Source organism: Urtica dioica, chromosome 12 (assembly GCF_054948205.1).
Source record: "Urtica dioica subsp. dioica isolate 48M chromosome 12, U.dioica_male_clone48M_v1_H2, whole genome shotgun sequence".
NCBI lineage: Eukaryota > Viridiplantae > Streptophyta > Magnoliopsida > Rosales > Urticaceae > Urtica > Urtica dioica.
In genome coordinates, this window is record NC_142767.1 from 17,438,748 (window position 1) to 17,463,616 (window position 24,869).

The window sequence follows — 24,869 nt, forward strand, 5'->3', positions numbered from 1 at the left end:
TGGTGTTGTGGGTTGGAGATGAAAACACTGTTTGAAGTGACAGTTGTACCATTTTGTTGCAAAAATTGCACCATTTTGGTGTTATGAGTTGGAGATGGTCTTAAATTTGATGGTGCTCGTACCTAAGGATTTCAGGTACTTAACTTATTCAATAGCATTTAAAATAATTCATAGAAGCTATTGCTCTGTTTCCGGTTGCTACTTGGTTGATCTATATGTAATTGAACCACATTTTTGAAAAACTGTTTATTTGGCTTAAATATGAGCTAGAAAGTAAGTGAATGTGACTCATTGTAGTACTCGAATCAGTTTTTTTTTACAGTCACACTGGAAAAGACAAAAAAAAAGGTTATATAGGTATATAGCCACACTATTATAAGGGTTTTAGTTTTAGCCAACCTTCTGTTAATAGCCACAACAATCTATTTACAGCATAATAAAAGACGTGAATGACCTCAAATAACTCTAGTCAAATTCCCGCTCATTATTTTCAGCCCATTAATTCAAATAGAAAACAAAATATTCGGCCATAACTACTCGCACAAATTGAGGGAGCATTTAAAACTCCATTAATGCAGATATCTATACTCTCTCTTTATCTCTACACAACCGATAAAAACAAAATCAACGCTCTACAACATCGGTCGACGTTCTACCCTCTGCAAAATCGGCTCCGACACTCGCCCAACCCTCTGCAACATCGGTCGACGCTCGTCGATGGTGACGGAAAACGGGCTGTGCCTATCGGATTGGATTGGTGGAAGGATTACAGGATTTCTTGTATTATGATGATCCTTCATTTTTTTTTTCTATGTTCTTCTTCTTCTTCGGAATTACTGGTGGTTTTGAGTGTATGAGATTTGTTTCAGTGATTATGAATTTGCTGAGATTTTGGTTCTGGTGAATTCTTATCCAGTATTGTAAATACGACGTTGATTTACAGTTAATACAAATTGTTTCATCGTAATTCATTGTAAATACAAAGATGATTTACAGTATATTCGTGTAAATAAACTGAAAAAAATTCTGGAAATATTTTGGACGTTCTAAATAATGAAAACAAATAATATCAATAAATGAAGAATATATTAAAAGATTTTATCCATAATGAATTGCCACGAAAATAGAAACTAATTAGCTAAAGTCAACGCTGAAAATTTCCAAATATATGTTAACAATCTTTCCAAATCGGTTAGATTCAAAATTTAAAAAAAAAATTCCTAATTTAATTAGCGGGCGTAATAAATAAGGGCAAAGGTGTAAAACTAATTCAATTAATAAGATGTCACGTAAGCAAGATAGCTACTTACGGGAAATTAACGACAGGTTGGCTAAAACCAAATTGCTAGTGTTTAAGATGGTTACGTAGCCAATTATTTGAAAAAAAAAAATGTAAGTGAAAAAAAAAATAACTATAGGAAATGGGATGTTGACTACCTGAAAGCTAGCTAGCTATTTTACAGGTTCGAAGGCAAACAAAAGTTGAAAAGCAAAGGAAGCACATGAAAAAATTAAGAAATTAATGTAAAGTTTTTTTGAGGCACTTTTTTCTTTTTTATTAAAAAATACTGTTCATTAAACAGTGTTTTATGTCTAAAGATCAAACTTCTATAATATATATATATTATATATATATATATATATATAAATAAAATAATAATAATAATAATTTGCTTTGAAGAAATTGAAGCAATTTCAAGAATTTTCTAGATAACTTTTAGAGAATTTCTCCGTGAGATGGCAATTTTGTAATATTGAAAAGTTTTAAGGGTTATAAATTGTACTGGTATTTTGTAATTTTGGAAAACTAAATGGATTAAAATGACATTATAGAATGAATAGTAAACTGTGAGTATGGGAGAATAGTAAAACTGTGCTCTCCCCTTTATATATATATATATATATAATGTGGTACAAGCAATGCATAGCTGAGCTTAAAAACAATTATCTTTGCACTGTAATTGTGGAAATAAATTGTTGACGAGAAATCACACAATATTGGGGACTGGAAATTATTTCAATAAACAAATCGCTAACTTTTACTTATTCTTTAATAACTAGCCATTTTAAATTAGGGTTATATAGCCACACGGATATAGTGGATTGAGATATAGCCCACCTTTGGTTAATTTCTTGTAAATAGCCAAGTAAACTTATTAACAAATTAATAAAAGCCTTATTTAACACAACCAAACATATATTTTAGGTAGTTAATTGGCTGCCACGTATGCAAGTTGGCTATTTACAAATTATTTACCAAAGGTTGGCTAATTTACAATTCCTATAGTTTAGGTGGCTTACGTAGCCAATTTAAATTAATATTTTTTAATCAATTTACTATTCTATCTTTTTTTCTCTTTTTAATCAGCATTTTTGTATTTCATATTTCCACGTATATATATCGCATTTCTCTTTATTTATTTGTGTAAAATCATGGGCTATGTTGTCGCTCATTTTTAGATAACGATTTAGAGCCTCGAACGGTTCGACCCAAGGTCAAAACGAGTGGTCGCGTTCGAGCCTGAGCGTCATGAACTCGATATCCTGAGTTCGTTTCGTCCCTAGCTTTGATGGTCTTCCACATCGTCTAGAGATCCTGAAAAAGAGAAGGAAAGATGAGCTATAAAAGGAAAACAGATGGGTTGCTTGTGTTTACTTCTCTGACGCTCAACATTAGGAGGATTGAGGTGGAAACAATGTGTTTAGAGGCCAAAGATGAATAAAACGAGCGTCTCAAAGGTTCAGCAACGTTTCAGGACTTAAAAATGGATTACCTTTGTTCTTGGGTCGAGGACCCTATTTATAGAGTCAGAGGAGCTTCCCATGGGAGATGAGGCTTTTTGTACGCGCCTCACGGCCGAGTGACCGATCAGCGGATGTCTGAGAGCAGAGTGGCCAACTGGCCGTTCGGTCACGCGTTCGGGAGCTGATCGGCAGACTGGCCTTGTGGCCGTGCGATCACGCGTCCGAGAGCAGATCGGGCGATTGGCCGTGTGGTCATGCGATCACGCGCTCGAGAGCCAAGCGACCGACTGGCCATGCGGCCGTGCATTCGGGAACCGACCGGCCGAGACTGGCCGTGTAGCCGTGCATCAAGGAGCCGACCGATCGGCCGGTTGAGCATACTTGGGTGGCGGGCCTTGGGCTGGGCCCACTTCCGGTTAGTCCGCTGAGCTATTCCGGCGGCCCGAAAATGGCGGAGTACGGGCTATAATGTTCCAATTTTTCAGCCTCCAATTAGTTGTTGACTTTTTAATCAATCAGTTTTTTAGCTAATAAGTATCTCACGTTTTCGTAAGAAAATATTCTACAAGTTTGTGTATTTTGATCAAAATACCATTTAAAACATAGAAAACATATATAAAACCTATAAAACTTACTTGACCTCGGTATCCTACTTCGGGGAAAAAAAAGAGTGAGTTATAGACTGTATTCCGCACAAGAGCCGTTAATAGCTCAAGCATCAAAGGAAATAAACAGATAACATTAACGAAAGAAGAGAAGCGAAAATGGGTTACATTCCCATTACCCATCCTCCGATAGTATTTCACTCCAAGTTTAAGATGTTATGGTAGATTTCTCACCAAATTTATAACTAATTAAGCGACAAAAACTAAAAAATGTGCTAAATAACCATTTTTTTTAATTTTAGGTAAATAACCATTAGTGAGATGGTATCTAGTGATTGATTTAGGCTTTCCAGTTTTGCCTTCATTTTTTTTATCCGTAAATATATTACGATTATTTACACATATCAACTACTAATATATTAATTCTTATTTACAATATTATTCATTGTCATCAATGAATTTTTATTTTGTTGAACTACGAAATTCGGAACATTGAAGATGAAAATCTGGATTGAAAAAATAAAATATATGATTCGTGAGTTAATAATCATAAATAATAATTAATAAACATGATCAATTGGTTAATATATGTTAATAACAACTACTTATGAAACGGAAGAAGAAAAAAACTTAGAAAGTTAGAATAATTTGAAACGAAAAAATTAAAAGTATAATGAATGTAAATAATGAGAGAATCAAAAAATAATTAGGGTCTAATATTAGTGGTAGTTACTTGATTTAATTTAACTAATAAAACTTGAGGATTGTGGGCGGAAAAAATAACAAGACAAATGAGTCGTTTTTTAACTTTATTATATGTGTTATAAAACATAAAATTCAAAATTTAAATTTTATTTTTCTCTAAAATAAAGGCAACCTTATGTGGCCGATTGCTCTAGCCAAATATGTATTAATAGGTATTTTTAGTGAAATCCACTTTTTTTTTTAACACTTTCAGCTCATAAACAAATTTTTTAACTTGGTGTTTGATGAATACAATCTGATATATATTATTAGCTAACGCCCTTTAACTTCTGATTTTTGATGTGAGTAGAAAAACAAAATTTGAGAGTCCGACATTGACCACAAAAGTAGAGATTAAAAGTTTAAAATGTTATATAAAGCAAAGGCCTTTTGTGAGTATGTAACTTATAGAAAATGTACCATAAATCTTAAAAAAAATATAACCTTGAAAAATATACAAAATCCTTTATGGGGAAATCAGAATCCAGATGACGAATTACCTCCTCAACCTTCTCCTCTATGACGGGGTGATCAGTCATAGCCTCCATTGTGTAAAAACAAGCACAATGTTACTAAATTCGGCTTGAATTTGAAGCTGGTAGTCAAACATCCAATGCAGACTAGAAGAATAGGGGATGGGAATATCCGTCGGTGGGGGGTCTTCCGTTATGTGATGCCGAGGACTAATTAGTAAAAATACCTTTATTAGTAATCTTTTGTTGTTTTTATTATTATTATTAAACAATAAGAAACTTCAACGTCCTAGTCCTTTAGAAATTAAATAATTAATCAATACTATTTCAACTCCGAATCCTATGAAATATTTATTGTAATTTTTACACTAAATATATAATGTTATGCTAAATATAGTGTAAAAATATTCATTTGATATAAAAATATAAAAAAATATGTAAAATTTTAGAATTTTTGTCATTGAAGAAAAATTCTACTTTTATATTTAGAATTTGAGAGTTCCCTTTTCTATTTGAGATGCTCTCCTTGTTGCTAGTGTGTTTCTGACAATGCAAAGGAAATTGTATTGTTTATGACGACTCTTTCACCCACATCGTGATATGATAACTATTAAGAAGTGATTGGCTAAATGATAGCTCGGGTCTTTTATTCGCTTAAATTACTTTCGTTATGGGTTTATGACAAGACAAGCACAAAGAAAGACGCGTGACCAATTTTGACATCCTTGTTTTTATAAAAATTACTTTCGCTCTGTAGTCCAAAATAACTTTTATAGCTGATTTGATCTTTTATTATTTATTTATGTCACGAGTGATTATTATTTTTCTTATAGCACTAGACTTAGATATACGACATCTTTTAAAAGCTATGATAATGGATGCTTTCTGTAGTAAACTTTTTAACTGATTTTTCCCCAAAAAAAAAAAAAAAAAAAAAAAAACTTTTTAACTGATTTTATCTTTTATTATGCTTTTATGTAACGAATTACTTTTTTTTGCTTATGGCACTAAAGTTAGATATTTGACATTGATTTGACGTATGTATTAAAAGGCCTGATCGTGCTCGTTACTCTCTATAGTCAATTACAACTTTTATAACTGATTTTATTTTGAGAGGGATAGCCTAGGGTCTATCCGATATTCTACTTTTTAAAATTTTAGATTTAATAAATAGTCTAATTAAGACAAAACGTTTTGAAATAAGAGAGGATTTTGATAATAAAAAGTATTTACTATCTTGTGGGTGATGATTTAAGGAAAAAATTTGAATTAGGTTCACTCAATAAAATTTGTTAATTCTTGCATATTATTATTTCTTGCGGAAAATTGTATAAAATCGATTATAAGTTTGTCAAAATCGAAACTATAATGATGAACAATTGATGTTCAAAATATGTTTAATAAAACACATTAATTGTGTGTAATCACATTGTTGTGTGAATGAATTGAGATGCAAGAGTCACACGTGAATTGAGAATGAATAAATTAGTGGGCTTATATATGCAATTTGTTGAAAAGGGTTTGAGTTTACAAATGTGACTCCATTTTGTAGAGGAGCAAATGTTTAGCGAAGCCCAAGTCCACCACACGTACGCCGCCGCTGGACCAGGTTGGACTTGGGCTTGTTTGTGGTAATCTTTATTTTTTTATTGCAAATTTCACCTACATAAAATTTTAATTCCATAAAATAACACTTTCGTTATTATGATAATTAAATCAAATGGCATTGTAACCGTGGGCGTTAATGTCATAACGAGGCTAAGCAGCTTTTGATTCTTTGATAGAATCCAAACGAAAATGTATAGCTGAGCATTAAGGATAAAAAAAATGTTTGCTTTGGTTAATAACTACGCACTAATGAGCTTTAATGCGTTTAAAGACCATTATGGTGGACGTTTTGGATGGTTTAAATCTTGTAACCACTCTGACCAATGACCTATAAAAGGAGGCTCATTCTCTCATTCGAACACACACTTCCAAAAAAAAAAATTCTCTCTACTTTCCTCTCCAAAATTATCTTATATGTTTTTTCTTTTAGTCGGTGGTTGATTCAGCTACTGTCTTGATTCGCCGGAGAAGTTCTGTTGGTGCATAGCTCTTCTCTTCAGCCGTTGTATCCTGGGATTGCTCGTCAATTTTCAGCACCTGTGGAATAGCAATATAACTTTAAAAAACCGTCGAACGATGATCGGCGTTTTTTTGTTTTTCCTTTCTTTGCGTACTTATTTATTTTTTTCATATTTTATTTTAAATTTTCAGCTTTTGTAGTATTTTATTTTATTATTTTTTCTATTAAATTTGTCTTATTTTTCAAAAAATAAATACTTTTTCCGTAATATTTCTAACGAAACGTACATCCTGTTATAATGAAAGAGTTAAATATAAAATCTTGAACTATATTTTGTTTATATCATATCTGAATAGTTTAATCATAATTTTATATTAAAGTAGTCACTAGTACGTCAATTGTAAACCCTTTCTTTAATCTTTTATTATTTATTCATGTAGCGAGTTATTATTTTTCTTTCCGGACTAAGAGTATAGTAAAATTAACAATATGCTAACTTTTTAGAAGCCTATTCCCAACAGAGAAGTCACATATTGAGTCACATAAAAAGTAATTTATCAAAATTATAAAAAAAAAAAATGTGCATTTTAGCTAAAAAAATCATTCCCTTCGGTTAATTGCGGTCAATATCATCTTATGTTGACTATAGTCAATTGTCGTAGCTGCGGTCAATTTAAAAGATCTAAGGTTCAATTTCTTTTATTTAAAAATTATGTCCAAAAATATTTAAGTAAAATTATATTATAAATATTTAATTTTTAACACATAAATTAAATTAAATTAGACTACTATTACACAGCTTCTAAAATTCATCTTTATATATACGTGCATATAATTTTAATTAATATTATTGCTGCTGAAATTTCAAAAGATATGTCTTTACTAATCTGGAAAATATATATATATATATATATATATATATAGGATTTTGTGACGTCTCATCTGGTTTAGTGAGTAAAAATCATGAAAAAGATTGTTTTATTTATTTATTATGGTTATGTTGATTAAATTATACCACTGAAGTCTGAATATAAGAACCACACATAAAAAATAAAAAATAAAATAAAAATCATTTTTAAACTTGTTCTTCGTGTTGTGAATTGTGATAGCGCACGGAATTTCATACATATCTCTTATTACTTTTGTGTATATTCAAATTTTCTTTTTGTCGCATTAGCATATGTGTGATGCACATTCATAATAAGAAACGACGAACTTTTTATTATTATATATTTCTTAACCAATAGGTCCAACACGATGAAATGCCACGGGTTGAATTCACCCTTGTCCTGCCTTCCCAAGGCTTAGCAAAGAGCAATCACCTAAAACGCCCGTGCAAGTCAGATGTATAATTTCGAGTTGCAAAATTAATAGAAAAATGGTCATTCTAATAACACAAATTCCATTTTCTACTAAAAACATAATTTGTAACTAATCAGGCCACTTTAAACATGTGATTTTGGATCTAACCTACGTTTGACAATTTTTAGGGATATAACCAAATGACTTATGTGTCAATAATTAAGGTCCGATTTGCACTTATTATTAACAAATTCGTCACTTTCTCTCTCCTATTTTTTTAAATAATTTTTTTTGCATAAAAACTACAAAAATTCGTATCTTTCTCATACAAACTCGAAATTGAGTGATTTCAGATCCTACGAATTCGTGACGTCGAGATCTTAAAAAATAGACCATTTTTTTTAATGAAAAATTATGTTTAATGCATCATATTTACGTTTCCATTTATTTTTTTGATAATTTCAAAAATTTTCCGTTATTTCCATATTTAAGGTAATAACGTGATTTTTCTACATCTATGGTATTAAACATGATTTTTCATCAAACACAATAGATCTATTTTTGAAGATCTCGGCGTCACGAATCCGTAGGATTTGGAATCACTCAATTTCGAGTTCATATGAGATATATATGGTTTTTTGAAGTGTTTATGTAAAAAAAGTGTATGAAAAAAGTAGGAGAGATAAAATGACGAATTTGTTAATAAATAAGGGCAAATCACCTTAATTATTACCACATAAACCTGTTGGTTATTTATCTAAAAGTTATGAAACGTAGGTTAAAAACAAATTTCATAGTTTCATTTTAACAATTTTGCTACACTACCCTTAAACAAATTTACTAGTAAGCTCAATGTACAATAACCAAAATATCATATTCTTTCTTATCTTTTATTTATTTGCTACGTCTATTCTATTCCCTTCTTTCTCCAGTTACTTCTTCCTCATCCCTTCATTGAACATGTGCTCATCACGTGGTGGGAGAACGAAGAGAAATTATGGATTTGACCTTATGTGGGTTTATAAATGTTTTGTTTTATATTATTATTATTTAATGTATATAAGGATTATAATCTGTTTGTTATATTTTCTTCATTTATTTTTTTAAAAAATAACAACAACGTTTGTCTCTCTCTCATCACCTTCTTCTTCGACGTTACCTGCACATAAAAAAATCCGGTTTGACTTTGAACATCAACATACAAAACACCATTTTTTGCTAGAACAAACAAAACCAACCTAATCCTCCGTGGAGTGAGGCCTCATCCTCTGTCTCTTTTCCCAGCGAACTTGGTGAGCTTGGCGTCGAACTCAGGATCGATGGGTGGTTATGTGGTTGGATTTGTTCGTCTACAATCTGCGTCGTTTAGTTCAAAATTTGGGTCTCCCTTTTATTGGTCTGGTGTATATGGGTAAAGACCTCGTGCTAGAGCAAGGTTTCTCCGACAAGAACGATCCACAACCCTGAAACCCCCAAATCGAACATGAAACAGGGGATGCCGTGGCTGGTCCGTGTGCAAATATTTGGATTCGTGAGTGAACTCATTCGAAGTCCTTGTACAATGGTGATGTTGCTCTTGGTCCACGAATCGGCGTCGCAATGGGTGGTCGTTGAACGGTGGAGATGACATTTTCGGTCCATGAATCAGACCGCTCTACGTCTTCTTCCCCATGACCTTTTATCTCTCTCTATCTCTCTCTTCGATGTTTATGAAGAATCATCACATCTAAATTTATTGTCTCACGAGACTAACTCTGTCCGATTTTGAATAGCTTGAAAATTTTGAGCAGATTTTCTCTTTCTCTTCTTGTTTTTTTTTTTTTTTTTTTCTTATTTCTTCTTTGCATTTTCGCTGCAATTGCCTCAATCTCTGTCTCGCTACTGGTTCTTCAATGGCATTTTCTGCCGCCAGAGGATCGATACTCCGGGAAGCTCTCCTTCTCTATGCACGTCTCTCTCCTCGGATTCCGTCGCCATTGTTGCTGAGGAAGAGCTTGCCTCTGGAGTGATTTCGTCGCCATTTTTTTTATGTTGAAAGCTTGGAATAATATTGTATGCTTGGAATTTTGGTTATAGCTTGGTTCAATATAATTAACTGATATGTTTTCAATTTTATGAGCAATATATATCTATAAGTGTATGTGTGTGTTGTTTTTATATATAATCGGAGAGAGAGAGAGAGAGAGAGAGAGAGAGAGAGAGAGAGAGAGAGAGAGAGAGAGAGAGAGAGAGAGAGAGAGAGAGAGAGAGAGAGAGAGAGAGAGAGAGAGAGAGAATGATTTTTGATGAGAATTTTATTTATTTTTTAATTTATCATAATACCCTTTCTTAATAAACAATTTGGCCAATTTCAGTCTATTTTAACGACAATTTTAACAGAAGGACTACAAATTAATTGGTCTTTAACATGAAGGGGTGAAACCGTAGTTTTCAAAGTTGCAGGAGTTAGTTGTTAAAGAGGCCATAGTTGAGGGGGCAAATATGTAACTTATCCTTAGATTTACTACTTGAAGAATTTTCATATCCGGTTCGAAAATTTTGTTAATATTGACTTTGTTTGAGAACTTTCTATTACATGTGTATTAATTTGTACTCTATTTAGAATTTTATGTGTAAAATGTGAAAACTTTATTTTAAAATTTAATTTTTTTGTATCTTAAATATATACAAAATTATAATTAAAAAGTTGTTCAAATATCCCGCGGAATATCTTTTTTTGGGTGGTATATCTCGCGGAATGCGATTTATCATACGGTACGACGAACTTTCATCAAATATCACGAGATATCACAGTACTAGATAAGATACTCAAAATTAGACAACGAGATGCGAGATTTTAATCTTGAACTACCAATAGAAAGACGAGGTGGTGGATAACGGAGACGTGTCTAGTCGTGTCTACACAAAGAGACTTTTCAGAGATAGCTAAGCTTTTGCACAAGTTGCAAATAAATGATATATACAATCATAGATATAATAAAGCCGCCATGATGGGCTGGTAAAGGAGAGACAAATGGAGGTTCGTCGAACTCTCCACGCTCACCACTAGCCTTTGCATGCTCTATTATTTGCTTGCCACGTGTGCTTCTATGAATCCCTATCACCACTACATATCTTATCCAATCCTATGTAGTTGTGTTTTTTTTTTTGTCGTCTTTTAAAAAAGACGTCACAATATTAAGAGGAATAATATCACGACCAATTGATGTTCAGTTTTAGGTGGATACATACAGTTAATGAGCAGTGTAATGTTTGGGCGTACCGAACACAGAGTTTGCGCGTCTGATTGCCTAGACAGCTCACGCGAATTCAAGTTTTGACTACTTGCTGGTTGCTTTAAATCTTATAATATCATCATTTTGCTATACAATTATATAAATGTGCGTTATATACCGTCTGAGAATTTCACACCACTTCTAAAATAGGTTGTAAGTTCGATCCCTACAATAAAAACAAATGTCATAAAAAAAAAAACAAGTATATACACCAAACCGAAAATGGAAGTAAAGGGATTTAAAAAAAAAAATTATTTCTTTCTTATATATACTATATACTAGCATTAATTATATTGAATAATTAAGCACAATTTACCAAAAAAAGAAATAGAGGATGACTTTTACTCTTCAACATAGGTGATATCTTAAAATCGTTCATTGTCTTTTACGTTTTCTCCTAGGTTAGACAAATTTAGAGAAAAGAAAAGATACGTATTATATATCTTAAAATCGTTTTGATATTCCAAAAAGAAATTTTGGTTATTTTTTCTGGTAACAATAAAAAGAGCTTTTCATGAGTTTTAATCATAACACATGTTTATTTGCGAGAATCGAATATTGAGGCGATGAGTTTTCATCGTAGTATATATTTATCATTGACCATGCGAATAGCTATCCACTACGGCGAATTGCGCGAGATCTACCACTTCACTATGGAGATCCGGCCATTCACCGCATTCATTCTCGCATAGGGCTCGAATAACCTTTTTTCATTTATTATGAACCGGAGTTTGAGATTTACACATAGGACTCTTCAAATTACAATTTACAGATTTTTAGAGTTTTGGAGGGCTTGGGAGACAGTAACTTTGATGATGAGCGTTTGGGCACCAAAATGAACTGTCAAGCCTTCACTCTTCATTGGTTTCTTGATATTTCCTTTTTCCTTCTCTTTTATTATCGATTTCGTAGTTCTTTTTAATTTTATATATATATATATATATATATATATATATATATATATATATATCTCGTTATACTGTGATAGGCTAGTTTTAAAAAACGATTAAGAGAAATTTTAAAGTCCTAAACATGAATTGAACGGAGACTTCGTCTGATGTTTTTTCATAATTTTGATTTTGTTCTCCCAGTTATATTGTACATGGTATATGATCTCTTGTTTAGCTTGATCACCTAGCTAGGATTTTATTTTCTATGGCTTTATAGTTGAGTTTTTCATTTGTAATTGTTTGAAAGTTTAGTAATTTGAGCGCGACTATGATTCCTGTGATATTTAGGGTAATGAATAGTTAAGAATATAATCGGAGTAATAGGATCACGTGATTGAATCTATATTATTTTGTTCATCTAGCTTTCGAACCTTTATGATTTTTCCAGGTGAGATCTATCAGGAGTTTATTAGGTTATTTGGAAAATAAGATTCCACATCAGCACAAGTTATAACTGAACATTAACGTTTGTGGAGATTATTGATCTCTTGTATTCTGTAGATGTTGAGTTTATTAATTAATTGAGAGCATTGTCAAAGTCATAATTGGATATGAATTTTATTTGTGACAAATGAACCTTTAATTTGGATTTCCCTATCGTTAATTCCAATTTTCTTAATTGCTTCTTAATTTTAGGGTAAGAAAAACCACATCTCAGACCACACCGTTTTAAATTTAAACGGTTTGGAAAAAAATGAGACTAAACTGGGCCTAAGTTAGAAAAAAAAAACATTTTATATCGGTTCGGTCTAGTCTAATTTTGTCTGATTTAAATCCTATGTTTTATTTGCTAATAATTACTTAAAATTATCGAAAAATAAATAAAGAAAAATTAGATGGACTAAGCTACTTGAAACGTTGGTATTGCAATATAGCAAATGTTTCGTTTAAGTTTCAAATGTAGCCACAAATTTTGACGTGGCTCTATTAGTCATTTAACAAATTACTACATTAATCTTTATTAAAATCGGCTGAACATAAACATGTAGCCAACGTTTTAATTGCAGCCAAATAATGCAGCTTTAATACACGTTAACTTGATTTATTCCATAATACTTTCTTTCATTTTTTGTAGTCCAATTAGTTGCGATCAAAACGTAATCCAGTCAGTTTATTTCCGTTTTTCTTGAGTTAATTTCTATTTATTTCATACGTGATAAGTTTTGGCTAGCTGAAAAGTTGGCTATTAGTTGGTTTCTGTAGTCCAAGTAGTTGCGATCAAAGCATAGTCCAATCAGTTAATTTTCGTCTGTTTTTCTTGGGTTAATTTTCGTTTATTTTACACGTGATAAATTTTGGATTGCTGAAACGTTGATTAGTAGTTGGATTCTATGATTTATATTACATAAGGGTATTTTCGATATTTTCTAACCGTTTATTTCTATATATTAGTAGATTACAAAATTTAACAAACGTTGACTATATCCTTAAAATCATGTTTGAAATTATCTATAAATAAATTTTCGATAACCATGTTTGCTAGATTATCTATAAATAAATTAACTTGAATCTTAACATAAATATGAAACAATTAATCTATCAACCTAAAACTTAATATATTCGACTGGAACTGAGTTCAAATGCACTAAAGTTGTTTCTAATAAAGTAAAAATAAGACTTTAGAACCTCTATCTAAAACAGAATAATATATTGAACAATTAAGTATAAATTACAAAAACAAATATCATGAAGATATTTTATTATAAAATTGAACTAACACTACATGACATGAGGAGGAGATATTAATTTTTTTTTTTTTAAAAAAGAAAAAAAAGGAGGCAGTGCTACTAAAACTAAACTAAATTTTTGAAGTTAAAGGTACTTGGTGAAATAAGCGTGTTGAATTGATTCTATATTTAACTATGAATAAAGTAACCTATTTTGTTGTAAGTTTGACTAGATGACTAATAATTTGAGAAACCTTGTTATGTCGCTCAAGCTTTCAAGCGGCAATAGAACTTCAGCTACACGATTTTTATTTTTCGGAAACTCTAAGGCTCCGTTTGAAACCCGGAAAATACGATGGAAAGGAAAATGAAAATCCCTTTTATTTTACTTAGGTTGTTTGGATTGAGGAAAATAGGGTGGAAAAAAAATATGATGGAAAGTGTATAACTAAAATGAGGATTTCATTTTCCTTCGAAAATCAAATGGAAAATGAGAATCTCTCCAAATTTGTCTATGAGGGGATCACATTTGTGTGTCTCGTCCAGAGATCAAGCCAGAAAAGCTAAATACGAGGGCTTATTTGAAAAAAATATTTAGAGGGGCTAATTAAAAAAAATTTAGGGTAAAAATGAATTTTTTTTTTAAAAAATGAGTCAAAAGTGTAAATTTTTAGGGTAAAAAATGTAATTTTTTTTTAAAATTGGCAAAAAATTGTAAATAAAAAATATTTGAGGGGGGCTAATTAAAAAAATTCATGGTAAAAATGAATTTTTTTTAAAAAATAGGGTCAAAATTGTAAATTTTTTAGGGTAAAAATGTAAAACTTTTTAAAAATGGGCAAAAATGTAAATAAAAAAAATTAGGGGGGGCTAATTTAAAAAATTAATGGTAAAAATGAAATTTTTTTAAAAAAATGGGTCAAAAGTGTAAATTTTTTAAGGTAAAAAATGTAAAACTTTTTAAAAATGAGAAAAAAATGTAAATAAAAAAATTTGAGGGGGGCCCACTCTTGACCTGAGTTAGCTCCATCCCTGGTCTCATCCTTACTTTCCCGTCAATTTTTTCTCATATTTTCCATAACTTCCAAACACAAATTAGAATTTTGACTTTTTCTATTATTTTCTTTCATATTTTCATATTCTCTATAATTTTCACTTTCTCTCTTATTTTCCGGGTTCCAAACGGAGCCTAAATAATTTTAAATCATCGCATGCAGGTCAATTTAAGCTGTTTATTATTTAAAATGCTATGTTGACAAAAAAAACTCTACATAAATATGTATTAAATCAAACCGGACTTTACATACACTACATAAACGGGCCTTAATTAGAAGACTATAGTTCATAAATGTATAAATCTATATATAGTATTGTTACGTGGCCTTAATTAAAAGACTCTAGTTCATAAATGCAAAAATCTATATATAGTATTGGATCTATATAGGCTCTCTCAATCATCGTAGACCATGTAGATAACATGCATGGATATAGATTAGTATTCTAGGTGATTTGAATTGTTACGTAATTTCCTTTTTCTCACATGAACTTTGGCTCAACAAGTAGCCACAACGACACTATTTAATAAAGTAACCATATTATTAAGGTAAACAAGTAACACACTATGATTTTTCATCAATTCATCTAGTGCACGTGTACATTTTTTTTTTATCCCAAAAGCCAAGCTTTACATGTTCGGATATGCAATTCTATTTATTCCAAACAAAAGTGTGTTACAAATAATAATATATCTTAATCAACTGTTGTTTTACATAACATCACTAGTGGATTTCCATATCGGCTTCCAAAATAATAATCATGGTTGTCAACTATTAATTCAACTATATATGACAAGTTTTTAGCTGTGTAGTGGTGATAATGTGAAAGTGACAATCACTAGAGTTTAGATCACTCGTTGGACTACACTACGCTATATATACTTAGTTGTATGTGAGCTGTTTTAACCGTGTCCTTGATAATATCAGTTTAGATGTACTTATTTACTTAGCGCTTATTACAGGTCTAGAGACGAAGCCATTAGTATTTTTGTCCTTTATTTAGGGAGCCGTATATAAATGCTGTACAAATTGCAAACCATCCTTTCAAATTATTTTATGTGTCTATTATTCTCTCTTCTAGTTCATATTTTCTTACGATGTCTTTATCTCACGTTCAACCATTATCGATAAATAAATAAAATAATGATGACAATGGTGTTTTCTAGCTTTAGACGAAAGGTGATTTATTTCAATTTACTTGGTAGAGATTTTTGTATTTAGAACTCTAAGAAGAAGTTAGAAGACATTGTTTCACGTGTGAATAGACGATTTAAATATATATATAATATACTATGTGCTTATATAAATCAACTTTTTCTGCTAATTTTTAATGATAATTACGAGCATGATCGCATATCCATTAGCGTAAAGAAATTGTCTTCGGGAATTAATGCTGGAAATAGACGTATATTTATTTTATAAAAGTTTCAAGATGTTGCTAATGACATGAAATCACACCAATAATAGACCTTCATTATGCGTTTAGTTATCTTGATTTATACATAAAATATTTTAAGCGAAAGTGACGTAAATAAATGTCAAGATTTTATAATATATTATATTTTATAGGCCAAAAATTATTGCAAAGTTTCAAAGAGGGCAGTATTGGAACTAATGAGTTTCAGTTTGTATTTAGACGATTTTATGGGTTTAGTCTCTTGCAGCGTGTTTATGTATCTGTTTTTAGTTTTTAGTTCTTTACCTTTTCACCCTCGCTTAACGTGTCGTTAGTGAGGCTGTTTTAGTCTTTTATCAACTCCTCTAATAGCGTTGATATATAGCGTGTACTTTGCCCAATTTCAAATCAGAAAATACAGTTTCATTTTTATTCTTTTTCTTGATTTCCTTTCTTCTCGATGATTGAAATCATCCCTCAATCTCTCACATGGTATCAGAGCGACTCTCTGCTACTCAAAGATCGATTCATTCGTCATCGAAGATCTGAATCTCTTCTCCGATATCTTTTTCTTTCTTCTGTCATAAGACGATTTGAAAGACAAAGAGTCCCTCCCACTAAACTCACTGATTACCATTGTAATGTCATTAAGACACTATTAGGTGTACGAATTCCATCTCCTCATCATATCTCTAACTTTTGTTTCTACAACAGCTTATCCAGTCATTTTAAGTGTTATGTTTTGTCAGTCTCAGAACATTATAAGCCACAGTATTACCATCAAGCTTGTAAGTTTGAACATTGGAGGAAAGCAATGACAGAAAAATTTACAGCCATGGAAGATAATTGTACCTGGTATATTGTGGATTTGCCACCAAATAAAAAGAGCATTGATTGTCGGTGGATCTACACCAACAAGTTCAATTCTGATGGCACTCTAGCAAGACATAAAGCCTGTTTGGTTGCCAAAGGGTACAACAAGAGGGAAGGTGTCGATTTCATTGACACTTTCTCTCCGGTCGCTAAACTTACCACTGTTAAAGTTCTCTTAGCTCTTGCTGCCTCTCATAATTGGTTTATAGCTCAATTAGACATCAATAACGCTTTTTTGAATGGTGAACTTTTTGAAGAAGTATATTTGGATATACCTCTAGGTTATGTCAAACAGGGGGAGCTACCAAAGGGTTTTCCTAAATGTGTTTGTAAACTACACAAATCTATATATGGCTTGAAGCAAACTTCTCGGCTATGGAACATAACTTTTACACAGGCTATTATCTCGCCTGGTTTTATTCAATCACAATCTGATTATTCCTTGTTTACTCGTGATCTGGAAATAAGTTTGTTGCTATATTATTATACGTAGATGATATTATTATTGCAGGTCCAAGCAGTATGATCATTGATGATGTCAAGCGGTTTCTCCACTCTCAGTTTAAACTAAAGGATTTAGGTCCTTTGAAGTTTTTCTTGGGATAGAAATAGCAAGATCCACATATGGCATTGTGATAAGCCAACGCCAATATGCTTTGCAAATCCTTGATGATTATGGGTTTCTAGACTCTAAGCCAGTAACTACACCAATGAATCCCAGAGTTTCTTTAAACTCTGAAGATGGGATTTTACTAGAAGATGTTACACATTATAGAAGCTTAATTGGCCGGCTTTTATATCTTACCATAACTCGTCCTGATATCACTTTTTCTGTTCATGCCTTAAGTCAGTTTTACAGTCACCTCGTGATCTCCATTTGCATGCAGTTCATCATTTGCTGCGTTATATCAAAGGGTCACCTAGTCAGGGCTTGTTCTTCTCATCAAGTTCTTCCACACAGTTGAAGGCGTTGTCAGATGCAGACTGGGGTACTTGCTCCGACTCCAGACGGTCAGTAACAGGCTTTTGCGTTCTAATTGGAGATAGCTTGGTTGCTTGGAGGTCGAAGAAGCAAAGCACTGTCTCGAGATCGTCAGCAGAATCGGAGTATCGTGCACTAGCATCGACTACCAGCGAGCTGATATGGTTGCGACAACCGTTACATGATTTCCAAGTCAATCAGGAAAGTCCAACAGTTTTGTTCTACGACAATCAGGTAGCTGTATACATTGCTACCAATCAAGCGTTCCATGAACGTACAAAACATATTGAGATTGATCTCTATTTTGTACGTGGACATGTGCAACATGGAGAAGTGAAGTTGTTGCCTATCCGGACTCATCATCAACTTGCTGATGCATTCACAAAACCTCTTCCAGCTCCTGCTTTGCGTACAATCATGTCCAAGCTGGCTCTCAATGAAATTTTGTGTCCACCTTGAGGGGGAGTATTGGAACTAATGGGTTTCAATTTGTATTTAGACGGTTTTATGGGTTTCTTACATTTCACGCAGTCTCTTGCAGCTTGTTTATGTATCTTTTTTTAGTTCTTTACCTTTTTACCCTTGCTTAACGTGTCGTTAGTGAGGCTGTTTTAGTCTTTTATCAACTCCTCTAATAGCGTTTATATATAGCGTGTACTTTGCCCAATTTCAAATCAGAAAATACAGTTTCATTTTTATTCTTTCTCTTGATTTCCTTTCTTCTCGATGATTGAAATCATCCCTCAATCTCTCACAGGCAGTTCTTTTTGTTTTGATCTTTGGCGACACTTGTCTTGGGATAGTTAGACCTCGATTTCCGGTCTAATAAATCGTAACTATTTTGTAAATTAATTAGTTTCGGTTATCTATTTAAGTGTAAAATCCAATAGTAAATTCCTTGGCCTAAGTTGATTTTGACATTTACTTTTAAATTGATAAGTAATATTTTTTTTACTTTAAATTGATAAGTAATTTGACTTAAATGAAAGTCTCGAATTTTTAGATTATATTTTTTCTTTATCTCCCGTTATATACATTTTAGCAATCACTCCACTAATAAAAAAAAATAGGTCTCATTTTTTTCCACTTGTTATGCCCATTATTACGGATTGAAAATATGCATAATTATCTTTGGGAAGGTAAATTTTAGAATATATACTTATAACGTCACTTGTAAATAGCAAATTTTAATTGGGTGTTCTACTTCTAGCTAGTCTGGCCAAATCAAAACATAAATTTGATAAAATAGTCAATAATTTATTATATTTACAAATATCCATAAATGTTTGTAAACTAATATTAAATGACATTAACTAAATAAATATCGAGCATAAACTATTAACTCTTCATATTCTAAATTAAAAAAATCCCTGAAAACATAAAAAAAAAAAAAAAAAAAGAATTAACAATTGTTGAAAATAACCGATTTTTTTTAAAAAATGCGAAATTGATTCCTGGAATTATAACACTAATACGGGATTACGATAGTTAATATCTAAAAGGTACATCTAAACTTGTTTATAAGACTATATAGAAGTTGGAGGCCACTGATGGAAGTCGAAACGAATAACATCGAAGTATAACTTGAAGAGCTGAAGGCAGTGGCCGGAAGTTTGTTGGCCATTTATGATATTTTAAAGAATAAGAGATAATATTGTAGTTGTAAGCCTTTGTACTACTTCGGTATTAATAAGATAATTATTTTGAAAAAAAATCAACTTTTAAACATTTTTTTAGTAAAGCTTTTTCTTGAAATAAAATTCTTACATTTCACACATACGTTATATATTATATATGAGTTGCTATAACTTATATATACGTTATATATTATATAGTATACTGTACAATATAAGAGCTTGTATCACAAAGTTTCTAATTTTCCGATACTAGGGACATCTAACAACTCATTTGAATTATACATATTGGCCAAGAAAATAGCTCTACATTTTTTTTCTTACTTTTCTTTTTTGGATAAGCAAACCAATAAAAAGTAAGTATGAAATTGGTTTGCAATACTTGTGTATTCTGAAACCAACTATTCCTAAGATTAGCAATGGACAAAGTGTGGCTAGAGTCCTGCAAAACCAGACTCTATCACGATTTTTTTTAAATTATACCATATTTATACTCATTTATATTTAATGAGTATGAGTCTCGGTAAAACCCTAAAAAGCACATGGTAATCCATGAGTATTTTTTTAACCACTTAATAAAAATTCAACAAATCCAAAAAAATACTTAAATATAAAATAAACAAATCTAAAAAAATACTTGAATTTATAGATACATACATTCAAATTTGTTTAGAATTCATAAATATACTAATAATTTCAAGCGGGCATGGTATGAGTAAAGTCCTGAATAAGGTTTTTAAAAATCATACTCTACCATATCATATAATTTTTTTATGAGAAATACCCGTACTCTATTTATTATCCATTTATTCAGGTAAGACACATAACGATGAATTTTATAGGTACCTATGTACATGGGTAAAATTATCATCAATAATTATTACTAATTTTGACAAATATGTTATGTTTCGGATACAAAGATTGGAATCTTAAGATGTGTTCACATGAAAGAACAAAAAACACGGAAAAAAAAAAAAAAAAAAAACCCCTTTGAAATTGGTAGTAAATATTAATTTGTTAAATAAGTCATTATGAGAAACACAAATTACACTAAATATTTATTCTCAGAATACAAACTTAAATTAATATTAAAAAGATTACACTAATATAGATTAAATTACCAAAAAAAAATTACATCGTCTCCACCGCCCCATTCAATTATCTAACTGTTCCGGTTCAATAATAGTAATTACATTTTGAAAAATAATAATTACCAGCGAAGGTGAAGTCAATTGTGTGGGGTCTAAACGTCAAACAAAGTTGGCTTGACCATCGACACCTCTCTCTCTCTCTCTCTCCAAAATAGCAACAGCAAAATTAAATTCAATCCGCTAACCATATTTCGCCACGTAATTAAAATCCCATGGAATCCACATAGATTCCTTTTAACGCCACGTGTCAAGAAAAGAATAAAAAACGCGACATTGACGCATGGACGCGTCGCAGAGTAACAAAACCCTTCCCATCCAAGAAACCCCTATAAATTGACGCCCAATTTCCCCAATAAAATCCTCACCATTCTTAATCTCTTCTTACCTTATCTCCTCCAAAACAAAACAATATCTCTCTCTCAGGTTTCAAGTTTTCAAGAACTGGCTAACTCTCAAGAAGCTCTGGAGGAGAACAGCAAAAGCGTGGCCAAAGTCCGCGCACTTTATGAGGCACTGAACTCGCGCGACGTCAAAAGCGTCCACAGCCTCCTCTCGCCGGACCTCGACTGGTGGTTCCACGGCCCTCCCACGCACCAATTCTTGATGCGAGTGCTCACCGGCGCTTCCGCACCGGAAGATTCTGAGCCCTCGTCCTCTCCGAACCCCTTCCGATTCGACCCCCAGTCCTTCGTCTCCTTCGGTCCCACAGTCATCGCCGAGGGCTGCGATTCCCTGCGCGCCATCGCCTGGGTCCACGCCTGGACCGTCACGGATGGGATAATCACTCAGGTCAGGGAGTACTTCAACACTTCCCTCACCGTCACTCGCCTCGGCAAATCCTCGCCGTCCGATTTCCTGTCTTCCGCGTCCGAGATCGTCTCCTACCAGTGCCCCTCCGTTTGGAAGAGCAGCCTATCGGATCGCTTCGGTAAGTCCGTTCCCGGGCTCGTCCTCGCGATCTGATCTGATCCTCTGCAACCGGAATTAGGATTATCTCTTTTTCTTTTTTATAAATAAAATTGGACGCTGACGTGGCTCGTTCTGATTGGCTGCGGTCGCATCCCAGTCAAAGGAAATGTAGGTCCCGCGTCTTCGTCCAAGTTGTGTTTGGGTTTGTTGCTTTGCTTTTGGGCTTTGTCGCTTTCTTTTATTGTCGTTTTCCGGTTTAGTAGTCGTGTGGGCTTTGATTCTCTGTGTGCTGGTGTCGGGTAAGAACGATGGTGGTGATTCGTTTTCCTTCCAGATGTTCGTATCCCGAAGCGTCTGTGATAAACGCCTGTTATGGGTTTGCAATAATAAAGATGCGTTTGCTTGATCAACTACTGTGTATTCCTCGGATAAATAAATAAATAAATAAATAAATAAACTACTCTCTATTCCGATAAAATAAAATAAAAAAACAAAAAAAAAACTATTTATTGACTCCTTAATTGACGGCGTTTACGAACTTGCTACGGGACAATTATGCTGCGTTATAACTTATAACTCACCCTCTTTTAATAGTAAAATTTTTATTACTTTATTAAGTAAATTAATTAATTAACGTAATTTAATTCGAAAAATAATCTTTCAAGTCAAAGTAAATTAATTATACTAGTTAAATTAATTCATTTAATTTAGTATAGTGAACTAATTTTTTAATAAAATAAAATTTGAGCCCTAGATTTTTAAAATGAACAAATATTTGAATTTCCAATTGTACTCGGATCTCCTTCAGTAATACGTATTTTTCATGGAAATATACTATAATTGATATACAAACTTCTATCTAATATATATATATATATATATATATATATATATATATATATTGTACTGCTAAAAAATGTATGACCAGATTTTGTATGTGGTGCAGAGGAAGTAAAAGTCCCAAAAAAATTTAATGGCCTTGTTACCAAAATCATGACACGTCATATTTTATCGATATTGTTATTAATGTAAAAAGAAAAATAAACTGTATATGCTCGGTAAATTTGTGTACTCTGCCGTTGTGCATTCTTTTTTAAGAAATATATTTGAATATAATTTCATATGAAATTGAGAATCTTATATCATATGCTGCTGTAAAAATAATTGAAGTTGAATACACAAGATATTTACAGTTTTCAATTATTTGATTTATGATTATAGAAAGTACGTTTTGCTATTAGACAAATATGCTCATTTAAGTTATTATTTTAGAGGCTTATGAGTTGTTTTTTAATTTTCGAAAGGAATATTGAATTAGGATTATTTATAAATTAAAACATTTATATTTGACATGGTTATAATCATTACGCCTTTTTTTTTTTTAAAGTAATAATCATTACGCCTTTAAAATTAACAAATGTTTAGGAATTGATAGGTTGAAACAACTATTGATAAGTTGAAATCAGAATAGAGTCTCCTATTAAAAGATAAAAATGCTATCATGATTGATTAAGTGGTTCGTGTATCAAAATCCTATTCATACGGTCCCACTCGGATGGGTGGCTCTTGATATTTATGAAAGCAAAGATTCTACAAAAGAGCGTCATATTTACACAATTTTTTTTCTTCCCAATGATACTACACCAAATCTCACAATAAAATTCTAGGAATATGCTTTTTTTATTAAGTTTTTTAATCTAAGACACTTTAGATTTAGTGTCTTAATTTTATTAGTTATGTCTAACTAGATATATAAAAATGTAATTGTATTTTATTTATCAATTATGTATCATATATAGTATAAATCAACTATGTATTAAAATGTAATTGTATTTTATTTATCAATTATGTATCATATATAGTATAAATAAATAATAAATTATTTAAAAATAAAAATGTAATTAATAAAAGTGAAAATTAATAAATTTCATTACATAGGTTATAATAAAATTCCAAACAGTCAAATATATTGATTAAGATTGAATTAATTAAACTACATACTTTTAATTAAGGATTATAAATTAATTAGATTTTAATAATTCTTAAACATTTGATGTAATCTTGATACAAAATGAATAATGTTACATTAAATTTGGTATAATACTGTTCATTTGGTATAAAAGTTACACCAAATATAAAATTTTTAAAATTTTGGTATTTTTATTATTGGAAGAGAAAAAATTATAAATTTGAAATTTTGGAGTTTAGCCGTGGAAATGATCTAGTAAACTCTATACGATGAGAGGAGATTGACCACAAAAATCAACGTCCCATAACGTCTGATCTGATGATAGCAATAATAATCTGAAGATGACAAAGTCACACAATCAATTATATATATGTTTGGAGTTATTCTATTTTATATACAAAAAAAAGGAAGCAAACAAAAAAAAGGTTTAATCGTCACGTTTATGGTCTTGGCTCTTGAGCTGTATAGCTTTTGTTTGATAGTGGTTGAAGTGATTTTCTGGCGCACAAATAGAACGAAGTTTGAGCTCATCGTCAGTGTCGCCAAAGTTAATACTTAATATTAAATTATTAGTAACACTTATATTCATTTTATAACATATTGCTCTCCTGAGGAGTGAATTGGAGGGATATAAAAGTAAATCAAAATTTACTGTTTTTTTTTTTCAATCACATTCACATACTTTAGAGCAAGTTTAATTATATTCTTACTGGGAATTGTACTTTATTCTTAATTCATAGTGATTTTACATCATTATATGCGGTAAAGAATAAAACTAAAGATATTATTACTTGATCATTACTGCCGTTTGGTGCTAAGAAAAATACCGATACATATTTTTCTGTATGAGTTTTGTGGTATTGATCGTCTTTATAATTTGTTCTTAACATGTCCAATACTCTAATTGTGTATTATAAATGATATATGAATGAAATATTAAAAAAATATATAGAGTTGTTCAGGTGGTTAAAAATTTTTTAGGCTCAAATTTATATCAATTTCAATAAAATAATATAGGGATTAACTTAATTCCAACTAATAACTAATTGACTATTTAAAAACTTTAAGATC

General features: G+C 31.5%; 1 protein-coding gene across 1 annotated transcript; it reads left to right on the top strand.

The window, feature by feature from the left end:
* The first annotated feature begins 21,286 nt into the window (after positions 1–21,286).
* SAG20 (senescence associated gene 20) lies at positions 21,287–22,239 on the top strand. The gene has a single exon (XM_089603799.1). It carries the CDS (start codon positions 21,524–21,526, stop codon positions 21,881–21,883), a length of 360 nt encoding a protein of 119 aa, XP_089459925.1. The 5' UTR covers positions 21,287–21,523; the 3' UTR covers positions 21,884–22,239.
* The last annotated feature ends 2,630 nt before the right edge of the window (positions 22,240–24,869 follow it).